Source organism: Rhinolophus sinicus, linkage group LG18 (assembly GCF_036562045.2).
Source record: "Rhinolophus sinicus isolate RSC01 linkage group LG18, ASM3656204v1, whole genome shotgun sequence".
Lineage (NCBI taxonomy): Eukaryota > Metazoa > Chordata > Mammalia > Chiroptera > Rhinolophidae > Rhinolophus > Rhinolophus sinicus.
This window is the reverse complement of record NC_133767.1, coordinates 16776418-16789654: the sequence shown is the minus strand read 5'-3', so window position 1 is coordinate 16789654 and position 13237 is coordinate 16776418. Positions and strand designations below refer to the sequence as shown.

General features: G+C 54.3%; 1 protein-coding gene across 2 annotated transcripts in view; it reads left to right on the top strand.

The window, feature by feature from the left end:
* The window catches only part of GSG1L (GSG1 like), a 192904-nt gene extending 179667 nt beyond the window's left edge, over positions 1-13237 (top strand). The window contains exon 7 of one of the 2 annotated variants that reach the window (XM_074322757.1): positions 10522-13237. In XM_074322757.1, the coding sequence (XP_074178858.1) occupies positions 10522-10619 (98 nt within the window). In that variant the 3' untranslated portion in view covers positions 10620-13237. The remainder of the gene's footprint in view (positions 1-10521) is intronic. The other variant, XM_074322758.1, reaches the window with a different exon arrangement.

The following is a 13237-nucleotide window of genomic DNA, read 5'->3' as shown; positions in this document are numbered from 1 at the left end:
GGCGGGGCGGGGTGGGTTCTTAGCCAAGGGTGGTCCAACCTGGTAGACTTCTGCAGCTGTAATAATGATCCCGGGCCTTGATGGTGAGAAGAACCCCCAGCAGGAGCTCAGTGCCACCCGGTGTGATGATCGCATCTCAGCCTTGTGTACATTCTGACGACTTCACGTAATCCATTCATTCAATCCTAAATACAGCCCATTTTACAGACAGGGAAAGCGAGGCCCAGGGTTATGCTGTGCCGGGAAGTGGCAGGGCTGGGATCTGCACTCGGCCCATCTGACTCCAGAGCCCAAGCCCTGAGCCACCAGAGCGAGCTGCTGCCTGGCGCTCAGCGGCTCCACGGGCTGGGCACGCCCCTCCTGCCAGGCCTGGGCAGCGTGAGGGTTCGTGGTGCAGCATGCGTGATTGGTCCTCCCAGCGCCGCCCGTGGGCTGGAAAAGCAGCCTGACCAGTCCATCCAGGAAAACGAAGCCATCTCCAGAAGGCAGCCTCTTAGCTGCTAGTGGGTTTTTGGCCAAGAAAATATTTTCGAAATGCCTGGTTGAGTTTTGCAATATTTCTGCACCAAGCAGCTGCTCAGCTTTTGTGGTGGGCTGACTTTCGGGCACAGGGGAGTGGGGAGGAGGGGTGCCAGGGCGCCCACGTCATGAAACGCTTTCTGTGTGCGGTCTCCGCGAAGCACTTCATAGCCTTCTGGCTTGTCTGCCGGTACAGCCCTGGGAAGGACGGCTCTGCTTGTGCACAGCGGCAACTAAAGAGCAAAAGGCAAACTGACTCGGCTGAGATCTCTGCTCCCCTGCTGCGTACAGCTCAGCTGGGCGTGTAGACCTTTCCCCCTCACCCTGGGAGCAAGGCTGTTCTGCTCTCGCCCCGACACCTGGCCTCATTCCTTTCACCCTCTCCCTCATTCTGCTCCACACACCCTGGCCTTGCTCTTTCTCTCATGGAGTCCTTGCACTCGCTGTCCGCGCCGCCTGTCTCGCTTTCCCTCTAAACCTTTGCTCCACTCATTTTGTCTCATCTTTAAGTTTCAGCCGGAAGGCTGCTTCCCCGGAGCTGCACCTGCTCCCCCAGCTGCCCTCATAGCGCCTTGTTTTCTGTTCTTCAGAGCGTCTGCCCTTCTCTGAAATTATCTATCTATGTACCTGGTTCTTGTTTTGTTGCCTCCCTGCACTAACTTCCACCAGAACGGTCACCCTTTCTTGTCTGGTTCATGTCTGGATCCTGGGAGCCGAGAGCAGTGCCTGGCACACAGCCGGTGCTCGATTGCTGGCTCTCACCCTCAGGTTTATCCCACTATCTCCCCCACACCCACAGCCACTTTTACAGAAACAGGTATATGAACTTCTGGTTATCTTCACCGCTCCACATTTGCTATTTTTTTCCTTGGGCTACTGTGATATGGATTCTGCCACAATTTCTCTTTCCCGAGGAAAGAGTTTGCTTTTGAAACCTGCCTTTGGGGCTCTGCAGTGCCACCAGCTAGCTCAGAAGCACATCAGAGGTGACATTTGACGGAGGTGGCGTTGCCGTATGAGCCAGGTGTTTGCATCTTCCTTTCGGGGCAACTGGAGTTTGCGGCTGATGGCAGCTGTCAAGTTCAATGCCCAAGACAAGCTTTTGATTCTGCCAGGTGTGTCCTTAAAGCTGGACTGGGCAAGAAGCTGTCGCTTGCTGGATAGAGAGGTGGCTTCTGGGAGCTCCATCTACAGGAGTCTCTGCCACTGCTGCCCTCAGAATAGCAGAGGGAATTGCAAGGAAGAACTTTTCTGGGCTCAGAGCAACTTGGTATTTTTATTAGATTAAAATCAAATCCAATATAGTCCTGCTCTAATCTGCTTCCTTTATTAAAATGGAAACAATATTTCTGAAATAAGTGTCAGTGGCACCTGCTGGGCCCCCAGACGGGCCTGCAGCTGGGACGTATCTGAGACCCTGGCACTGGGGTTGAGATCTCCAACTCGGTGTCAGCCTCAGAATCACCTGGGAGGCTCCTGGACGCGTGGGTTACAGGGCCCACCCCTGAGTTTCTGACTCAGGACGGCTGGATGGGGCCTGGAATTCTGCATTTCTAGCAAATTCCCAGTGGTGTTGCTTCTGAGCCGTACTCAGCGCTGGGCTGTGTGTCAAAGCTGCTGCCAGGCGTGAGCCTACATTTGTCCCTCGGCTGGACGATCCAGCAGCTTCTGGACGGAAACTGCTGCGTCTAGAGCCAATTCCGCGCCAACCCACCCCAGCTCCACGCCCGGTGGCGGCAGAGGCTTTCCCTGGCCAGCCCCCCCCAGCTGCACTTCTCTTTCAGTCGCCCGTCACCCTGAGTCCTTCTTTGCTAACTCTTCCCCCGCTAGAATGACAATGTCACGAGGTACAGGGACTCTGTTCCCACGTGCATGTGGCAGCCCCTTAGTCCGTCACCAATCCCTTTCCGGCGACTGATTCCACTCACTTTGTTCTCAGTGTTTTGCTCTAAGGAGTATTTCCATTTTATAGGTGAGGATCCTTGGGTTTCCAGAAATAGTCATTTGTCTTGGGTCACAAGTCTGGGTGACTCCAAACTAAAGCTATGCCATTATTCTTCTTATGCCTGGTTTTGCCTGAAGCAGGGCTCCTCCAATCACACGCAATCCTAAGAAACACTTGGGAACAGTTGTGAAAATACAGATTTCCCTGGAGCTTCCAATGCCTTGGTTTAGGGCAGGCCAGGAATGTCATCGGGTAACTCCCCAGGGACAGAGGAGCCCCTCACCTCCCGGGGGGCCAGCTGGGCTTTACACCCAGAAACTTATGCAGCCACCCCTCCACTCCTCACCCAGCCAGCCCCCTGTGCCCTGCTTTCCATACCTTGCTTTCCTCCAAACACCAACATTGCCAGGTGTTTCACACCTCCTGGAAACCGCATTTACCTGCCAAGAAACTATTTCACACCCTGTTCCTTCTGCCTGAAATCACCTGCTCCCTCAGTTCGGCGAAAACCAGTGGAACCATGAACGTGACAAGTGTTTTCAAAGTCGAGCTTGAATGTCTGGGAATGACAGCCAGCCCCTCCCCATCCCGGCAGAGATGGTTCCCTTCGTCTTCCCATTAACTTGTCCGGGTGCTTGCATCTATGAGGCAGAATTTTATGGTGGTTACGAGCCCAGCCTTTGGAGTGAGGCTGCCTGGGTTCACATCTCAGTAGTGAGACCTTTGACAGATGACTTAACCTATCTGGGCCTCAGTTTCCTCGTCCATAAAATGGGCATAGTAATGACACCTAACTCATACATATTTCTGATGATTAAATGAGCCGGTGAACCTGGGGCACAGTGAATGGCTCCCGGCACAGTAGGAGCTGAAGGCAAGTTGGCTCTTGTCGCTTCATAGACGTGTCTGCCTCCTTCCCTAGACTGAACACCCGGAGGGCGGGTCTGCGTCTCACTCGTGTCTGTAGACCCAGCACCCAATATGGAGGCTGACACATAGTAGGCACACAACAAATGTTTAATAAGGGAATGAAGGAATCAGTGGCTCTGGGGAGAGGTGGCGGGTTTCGTGGACCCAGCTCGTTTTCAACTGAAAAAGAGATGAAAAGAATAGTTTAGCCCCAAAATATGGGATCCCAGAAGGTGAAGTCTAGTGAAGAGCAGGAGGGGGCCCCCATTGCATCTCCTAAGGAAACCTGCCCCCAAAGTGGAGCAGAAAACCCAACCTTTCTCTCCACGTAGAACAAACCTGTTCTTCCCAAATCCGCCATCATTTATTCATTCAACAGACCTATCAACACAGCACTGTGCCTGGAATTGCGCTGGGGACACGGGTGAATAAAAGTGGAGCTAGTCTGTGTCCTCAAGCTGCATGCAGCCTAGAATGGAAACTGGGAGGGAACTAGTATGTAAACGGACGTTACCGTATGTGATGGCCTCTCGGAGCTTCCTCACGGTCCAGGTTTACAGAGCAGAGTTGACTCGGAGAGGCCGTCAGGGTGCCTTTGCCGAGGTTGTGACATTTTAGGCAACGGAAGAGGGGTGGTGGTGTCACTAGCTGCAGGGTCTCCAAAGCCTGGCACCTCGGTGCTAACCTTGGAGCATTTCTCCATCACTCTCCGCGTCTCAACTCTGTAGAGGGCAGGGTTCAAGGTTGGGCAGCCAGACAGCAGCTCTGGATGGGCCAGGAGTCCTGGAGAGAGGTGTTCAGCACCTTGGACAGCGGGTGGTCTCCACAAAGCGCTCCCTTGTCAAGGGATCCAGCGCTTCCATGCCAGGCTGGGCTGCTATGGGGTCAGCAGCGCCCATACCAGCTGCCTGGCCACCGCTGAGCCCCGTCTGCCCTCTGATTCCTCTACCAGCTGCAGAGCCCCTTCACCTCCCCTCTGAGAGCCCCGCTTTCCCCATCTGCACGTTGTGTGGCATTGAAGGGCCCCCAACAGAATGAATCCATTTGGGATGTGAATTCATTCAATTCAGCGCAACTGAAAGTGATCCCCCAGTTCTTGGTGCCTTGGAGAGAGATTGTTTGTTGTTTGTTTTTTTAAAGATTGTTTTTTTTTATTGGGGAAGGGGACAGGACTTTATTGGGGAACAGTGTGTACTTCCAGGACTTTTTTCCAAGTCAAGTTGTTGTCCTTTCAGTCTTAGTTGTGGAGGGCGCAGCTCAGCTCCAGGTCCAGTTGCCATTTCTAGTTGCAGGGGGCACAGCCCACCATCCCTTGCGGGACTCAAACCGGCAATCTTGTGTTTGAGAGGACGCGCTCCAACCGCCTGAGCCACCGGGCCGGCCCTTTGGCGAGAGTGTAAGACTGCTTTCCCACTGAAGGATTGGGAAGTTAGGACTAGAAGAGACGGATGTTAAAAATGTCCATGTTTTGACATTTGGATTAAAAAGGGAAGAGAGACCCCATCTGAGAACCCCCTCTGTGCTGGATACTCTGCTAAGCCTGGGAGGTTTCAAGGGAGTTTAAAACACAGTACTTGCCACCAACCCTAGGAGTGGGTCCTTGGATAAAACTCTTCCCACTTATGGGCCTCGGCTGCCCCATCTGTGAAGAGAGGCTATTGAACCGAACCCCCACCAGCTATTTATGGCATTTTATTTTCACAGCTATCTGAAATCGGATAATGAAGTATTTCTATGCAGGGCACCTATTGATTCTTTTGTAACTCACATCCCTTTGCAGTCCCAGAGAAGGGAAGTTACTTGTCAAAAGGCACACAGCTTTAAAAAGTCACACAACTCATTACGGAAGGAGTCTGGATTTGAACATTTGACTATGAGACTGAAAGCCCAGTTTTTCCCCCCAAAGGAGAGGCTGCAAAGGACCTCACAGTGTCCAGAATCTCACACTAGGAAGGGTAGGTGGAGCCCATCCCTGCAGCATAGGAACCACTCCGTCCTCCTGCTGCATGGTTCCCTCCTGTGTTATAAAGTCAGCTCAGCACTGCTCCGTGCCCTGCCGGGGGCCGGGGGCCGAGGGCTCCAGGACAAAGTTGACCTGCTCTCTGCCTGCCTTGAGTCCCCAGGTTAGTTGGGAAGACCCCACAACACAAAGTGACGAGCACAGGGAGAGGGGAATGCAGCATGTCGTGGGGCACAGAGGAGGGAGCATTTGAAAGAGGAGTCGGGGAGTCAGCAGCCAGAGAACCGCAGGGGAGGTGACCCTGGCCCAGACCAGACCATGCAAAGCCACAGAACAAAGACGCAATTCTGGGGAAACAGGTCAGAAATGCGCCTTCAACGGTCCGCAGGTGGTTGAAAAGGTTTTAAAAACCTTAGTTGTCATCATTTAAAAGCCAGGAGATTTTATTTTATTTCGAAATCCCAATTTTCTGTTTCTCTGAACTTTTGGAGAGATCTGAGCTCGCATTCCCCACAGCGGCACTTGTCCAGAGCTGAGAAATGGCTTTTACGTCATGGCGTGGGCCGTAGACATTTTGAAGTGGGATTCCTCCATCTGCAGCATAAGGTTTGTTTGTTTTCCTGGCTGGTGACTGGCCCCAAAGTAAAGGGACTGGAGCAGGGAAGTGAGTGGGGAGTCCTGGTGGGCTGGCGGGGTGCTCAGGTGTGAGGACAGAGCCCCCTCTCCCTTCTGTAAATGCCTCTGGGCACCAAGTCTCTCCCGGGAGCCTGGAGAGGGAACAGGGCCCCGTTATTAATGATTTGGCCTCGGGATCCAGGGACAGGGAACCTGATTTTAACCCAAGGAAGGATAGCGATTGTGGTCTTCCTTTTTTTTTTTTAAAGATTTTATTGGGGAGGGGGAACAGGAATTTATTGGGGAACAGTGTGTACTTCCAGGACTTTTTCCAAGTCAAGTTGTTGTCCTTTCAATCTTAGTTGTGGAGGGCGCAGCTCAGCTCCAGGTCCAGTTGCCATTGCTAGTTGCAGGGGGCACAGCCCACCATCCCTTGTGGGAGTCGAACTGGCAACCTTGTGGTTGAGAGGACGTGCTCCAACCGCCTGAGCCACCAGGCCGGCCCTTTGGAGAGAGTGTAAGACTGATTTCCCACTGAAGGATTGGGAAGTTAGGACTAGAAGAGACGGATGTTAAAAATGTCCATGTTTTAACATTTGGATTAAAAAGGGAAGAGAGACCCCATCTGAGAACCCCCTCTGTGCTGGATACTCTGCTAAGCCTGGGAGGTTTCAAGGGAGTTTAAAACACAGTACTTGCCACCAACCCTAGGAGTGGGTCCTTGGATAAAACTCTTCCCACTTATGGGCCTCGGCTGCCCCATCTGTGAAGAGAGGCGATTGAACTGAACCCCCACCAGCTATTTATGGCATTTTATTTTCACAGCTATCTGAAATCGGATAATGAAGTATTTCTATTCAGGGCACCTATTGATTCTTTTGTAACTCACATCCCTTTGCAGTCCCAGAGAAGGGAAGTTACTTGTCAAAAGACACACAGCTTTAAAAAGTCACACAACTTATTACGGAAGGAGTCTGGATTTGAACATTTGACTATGAGACTGCAAGCCCAGTTTTTTCCCCCAAAGGAGAGGCTGCAAAGGACCTCACAGTGTCCAGAATCTCACACTAGGAAGGGTAGGTGGAGCCCATCCCTGCAGCGTAGGAACCACTCCGTCCTCCTGCTGCATGGTTCCCTCCTGTGTTATAAAGTCAGCTCAGCACTGCTCCGTGCCCTGCCGGGGGCTGGGGGCCGAGGGCTCCAGGATGAAGTTGACCTGCTCTCTGCCTGCCTTGAGTCCCCAGGTTAGTTGGGAAGACCCCACAACACAAAGTGACGAGCACAGGGAGAGGGGAATGCAGCGTGTTGTGGGGCACAGAGGAGGGAGCATTTGAAAGAGGAGTGGGGGAGTCAGCAGCCAGAGAACCGCAGGGGAGGTGACCCTGGCCCAGACCAGACCATGCAAAGCCACAGAACAAAGACGCAATTCTGGGGAAACAGGTCAGAAATGCGCCTTCAACGGTCCGCAGGTGGTTGAAAAGGTTTTAAAAACCTTAGTTGTCATCATTTAAAAGCCAGGAGATTTAATTTTATTTCGAAATCCCAATTTTCTGTTTCTCTGAACTTTTGGCGAGATCTGAGCTCGCATTCCCCACAGCGGCACTTGTCCAGAGCTGAGAAATGGCTTTTACGTCATGGCGTGGGCCGTAGACATTTTGAAGTGGGATTCCTCCATCTGCAGCATAAGGTTTGTTTGTTTTCCTGGCTGGTGACTGGCCCCAAAGTAAAGGGACTGGAGCAGGGAAGTGAGTGGGGAGTCCTGGTGGGCTGGCGGGGTGCTCAGGTGTGAGGACAGAGCCCCCTCTCCCTTCTGTAAATGCCTCTGGGCACCAAGTCTCTCCCGGGAGCCTGGAGAGGGAACAGGGCCCCGTTATTAATGATTTGGCCTCGGGATCCAGGGACAGGGAACCTGATTTTAACCCAAGGAAGGATAGCGATTGTGGTCTTCCTTTTTTTTTTTTTAAAGATTTTATTGGGGAGGGGGAACAGGAATTTATTGGGGAACAGTGTGTACTTCCAGGACTTTTTCCAAGTCAAGTTGTTGTCCTTTCAATCTTAGTTGTGGAGGGCGCAGCTCAGCTCCAGGTCCAGTTGCCATTGCTAGTTGCAGGGGGCACAGCCCACCATCCCTTGTGGGAGTCGAACTGGCAACCTGTGGTTGAGAGGACACGCTCCAACCAACTGAGCCATCCGGGAGCTCAGCGGCAGCTCAGCTCAAGGTGCCGTGTTCAATCTTAGTTGCAGGGGGCAGAGCCCACCATCCCTTGTGGGAGTCGAGGAATTGAACTGGCAACCTTGTAGTTGAGAGCCCACTGGCCCATGTGGGAATCGAACCGGCAGCTTTCGGAGTTAGGAGCACGGAGCTCCAACTGCCTGAGCCACTGGGCCGGCCCCCGATTGTGGTCTTTGTTATTCCTTAAAAATTCGTGATCACTTTCTCTGTGTTGCAGTGAATTCTCCAAGGTTCCGCCTCTTGCAATGGTAAGAGCAGCTACAACCACTTCTAAATACTCATTTAGAAAAATAAACCTTTCTGTACACCAAATATTTGCTTCCAGATTAAAAAAAAAAAAAAAAAGAAAAAGAAAAAACACCAAAAACCCAAACACCTATCACTCGGCAGCAAGCACTTCCAAAGAATACAATGGTTTCAGTGACTGGGGCCAAAGCAAATGTTTTTCCTGGGGCCAAATGATTCCAGAATGTTTGCCAAATGTTTCCCACTCCTTTAAAAATACAGTAAAATTAGCAAAGCACCATCCAACATTAAAGATTATTAAAAACAGAAAGAAAGAAAACCAGAGCCAAAAAAAGGGCACCCCAACCCCCACCATGGACAAAACCGTCTTCATTTCTGCCTGTTGCCTTCCAGCCTTATTTATAAGGGAGAATCCCCCACAGTCAGGGCTGCTTTGGAGGTGCAGGAAGAGGAATGAGCAGTCTGTCCTTGGAGGTGTGCAAGCAGGAGCTTGGCTTCAGCAGGAACCCTCACCTCAAGGGGCTGTAAAGACCTGTCTGACCCTAAGGAATGACAAGGACGTCTGAGCATCTGTTAGAGCTCAAAGGGGTGGGTGGGGGGGGGGGAATGGAGCAAATTTCTTTGAACAAGGAAATTTGGAATCGGGAAGAAGTTGATTCAATCCAGCTCCGCTATAGCCGTGAATCCTAAGGGGGCCGTTTATCCTTGCTGAGTCTCGGCTCCATCATCTGTGAAATGGTGGCAGCTGCGTCCCAGGCTTGAGACTGGAATATAGGTGGATGGATGGATCTTAAGTGCTGGGTGGCAGTTAGTGCCCCTGTCACCCCCAGAGAGCCCACCACGCCAGTCTGCCCTCCCTTTGCTTCCTCTCTCCGGCTCCACCTCCATCGTCCCCGTGGAGCAGCCTTCCTGGGTCGAGCCATCGCTCTCCGGGGCTCCCCGTCTAATGAGGTGAAGCTGGGGAAAGCCACTCGGGGTGGATGCTCCAAGATGGTGAAGACCCCTGAGCGCCGAGGAGAGGATGTGGGGGCGTTTCCTGTAGCAGGGAAGACGAGGGTTTGGTTCACAGTAGATACGAGAACATTTTAGGCTGGTCAGTGTGGAGATGGACGTGGTTCTAGTGCGTGGGAAACGCCAAGGTGACGTTTGTACGGAGGAAGGGAGCGCGCTGCTGAGCGCGTGGGGTCAGGACAAAGGCCCGGCCTCCCAAGGCCCAACCATCCCTAGCAGGGGGCGGTGGTGGGGAGGGGTGGCCTCTGTCCTCTGCCGTGGCCGTGGGGCTGCTCAGACTCAGTAAGGACGGCCCAGGAGGCGGTTCGCGTGTCCTCCCAGCCTTTAGCGCGTGGAGGCCACAGTGGGGTCAGGGACGCCTGACTGGCAGATGGTGGATGGGTAGGTGGAGGTGACTGCAGGGCAGGGGACATGGCAGGAGAAGGGCAGGGCGGTTCACGGAGGGTGTGGGGAGGTGAGACGTGGGTGGGTAGATGGCCTGAGTGGGTGAGTAGCTGGGTGTGGGGTGTGTGAATGTGCAGGTAGCTGGGTGTGCAGGGTTGGAGGGGGGCTGTTGGAAGGAGGATTGGGGGGTTGGGGCAGGAAGATGGGGCTTGGGGTCTTGGTGAGGTGGCGGATGTGTCAGCAGGTCGGGAAGTAGAGAAGACGTGGACATGGACGAGTGGGCGGGTCTGGTTTGAGGGTGGCAGGTCGATTGCATGTGAGCAGCGGGGCTGGAGGGGCATGCGAGGTGGGCGTGCTGGCAGGTGGGGGGCACGGCTGTGGGGAGTTGTGGGTGGGAAGCGGGAGTGGAGTGGAGCATATTTTGGTGGCTGAGACCTGGAGGGCAGCAGACACTGGCACATGTATGCATGTCTTAGTGCCGTGAACTGGTGGGTAGATGGTGGGTAATGGGGGCATGGGAGGGCACAGAGAGCTGGGTGTGGGTGGTGAGTGGACTGACGGGTAGAGAGCTGCACGCGGGTTGGTAGACGGGTGGAGAGGAGTGTTGGAGGGTGGGCGGGTGGTGAGTGGGTGGGGCAGTGGGCAGAGCGGTGTGGGTGAGAGGACAGCCGTTGGCACTGACCCCCTGTCTCTCGGCAGGTCACCAGCCGCCCATGGCAGATTCCTGGCCCCGGAGCTCTGCGCAGGAGGCAGCAGAGCTGAGCCGCCAGTGCTGGGTCCTGGGGCACTGGGTGTGACCGAGAGCCGGCCTGGCCCCCAGACCTCAGGCCACCACAAGGCCACTGGTCTGGCGACCGTGCAGACCTGGCCTCTGAACTCAGCCAGCCTGTGTGGGGGACACCAGACCTGCTGCCCACCGCTGCCTGGGTCTCAGAGAGTGGCCCTGGGGCCGCCGTGGCCTGTGGGGACACACACAGCTGCACCGAGTGACTTTGGGACAGCGACTCCTGACTCTTGGCACCATCACATGCAGAGCCTGCTGGGTGCAGCTGGGATGCCAGGAAAAACATGGACATTGGCCACTGAAAGCCTGGGGACCCCCGAGCCAGCCAGGAAGTTCAGGGGGTGCCCAGCCTTGCAGAGCCCTGCAAGGGGCAGGGTGTGGGTGGGGCTTCCTGAAGGAGGTGCACGGGGGCCACACAGCAGGGGCTCAATAAATGCTTGTTGAACCTGCTTCTTGCTGTGTGTGGAGGCCCATTGCTCCCTGGGCTGTGGCTGCCTCTTCCCGGCCCCATCCTATTGGGTCCTCAGGGAGCCGAAGGGGAGACGGCCCGCGTGTGCTGTGGTCGCTGAGCTGTGGGAGGCAGGAAGCCTCCACCAGGCTGGGTTTGCGGCTGGGGTCACGATGGAGCCAGGCTGGCAGGCTGCTTTGGGTTCCAGAGGGCGGGCAAGGTGGGGCACTGTGCAGACGGGAGATGTAGGGAGGCCCTCACCCCCAGACCCAAAGCCGCCCTACCCCCATGTCTACAGCCACCTTTCCATCAAATCCCGGGTCTTGGATGCCTGAGGAAACAGATTCCTATTATAAAGATGAGGACACTTAGGGTCACAGAGATGGAGAAACTTGCCCCCAAGACCACAGAGCTAGCAAATGGCAGCGCCGAGGTTTGAACCAGGAATCCTGATTCCAAGAGGCCTCGTCCCTTTTCCAGAAGGATTTCTAGAGCATTCCCCAGAGCGGAGAATGCTCTTCACTTTTCCATAAAGCCATCAGCCATTTAGCCATCCATCACCCATCCATCATCCATCACGCATCCATCATCCATCACGCGTCCATTATCCATCCATCCATCGTCCACCCATCAGTTGTCATTGCTCCTTGTATCCATCCATCCATCATCCTTTCATGCATCACCATCGTCATATCCAATCACCCATCTGTGTATCATCTCTCCAGTGATACGATCCATCGTGCCCCTGCTGTGGGCCAAGCACAGTGGGCGGCTCTTGAGATTGGACATTGAACATCCAGCGAGGGTGTCTGCCCTCGCGCAGCTCACAGACGAGCAGGACGGATAATGAGACGGACGATTATAATTCAGTGTGTGACGTGCTGTGGCGCCCGGCTCCGGGCCAGACAGCGGGGTCCAGATCGCAGCCCCTCCACCTGAGACCTCGGGCCAGTTGCACGCCCTGTCTGTGCCTCGTCCCCATGGGCACATGGGACCCTCCTCGTATTTACCTCTAAAGCTATTCTAAGGGTTCAATGAGCTGATGTACGTGAAGCGTTTAGAACAGAGCCTGGTACGGAGTAAGGGCTTTGCTGGGGGTACACGGGGGGCTGTGGGAGCCCAAGGTGGCACATGCTGGCAGGGGTGAGGGGTGAGGGGAGCCTCCTTTGGGGACATGACACTTAAGCCAAGACGTGAAGAATATCTCGATGTCAGACAGGCAGGAGTGTGGAAGGAAAGGCAAGAACATTGTGGGGACTTTGGAATAGTCTAGACGGCAGGTGTGGAGAGCAGGAGGGCACAGGGGTGATGAGAAAGCCAGCTGTGGGGGCCAGAGGGGACGGAGCCCCTGAGGAAGCGTAGACTTTGTCCCAGGCCCGCAGCAGCCCGGCTGCTTTCGGCAGAGTGGAGTGTGGCGTGCATCTTGGACGTCACCGGAGCTGTGGGCAGAGAAGACGTGGGAAGCCCCGTCCCCTCCTCTTGACCACACTCGAAGGGAGAGAAAAGGGTGGAGGAACTAGTCAGGCGGGAAAATCAATAGGCTTGGGGTGGACAGATGCGGACGGAAGAGAACGTGGTGGTGAGCTCAGGTGAGGCTGGGTGGGGGCCAGGGTCAGAGGTCTGGAGTCCGGTGCCCCAGGGACAGCGGGTGGAGGTGTGTGCCCATTCATTCGTGCGTGGATTAACCAAGTGAGTGCTTCATTCACCCAGTCTCCATTTGTTCAGGAAATATTTCAGACCTATTGTGCGGGGCAGGAGAGGGGTCTGGGAGAGAGGCCGGGCCCCGTTCCAAGGCCTTGAATGTCAGGACAAGGATTTTGGGCTTTGGCCTCGGGGCCAGAAAAAGTGCTGCAGGTCTGGTGCTGGGCACGGATGAGTCTCACGGGAAACTGGCCCAGGACCCTGGCACCTCGGACCTCTTTAATGTCACCTGGGGTCCTTCTGAAGTTGGCACGTGGACTGAGGTCCAGGAGGTGATTCTAGGTGACACATGGGCAAAATTTTAATCTATTTTAATAGTTGTGTTTATGTAAATGTGTACTAAGAAAAAAATGTCAAACGGGCACACAAGTGCCATGAATTCACAGATGTTACTGCTTAGGATGGAACCAAAATAGGCATTTAAGTAGAAAGAAACAGAGTCAGCGTAAAGAAAAATATTCAATAAAAAATTGTGCAAGTGC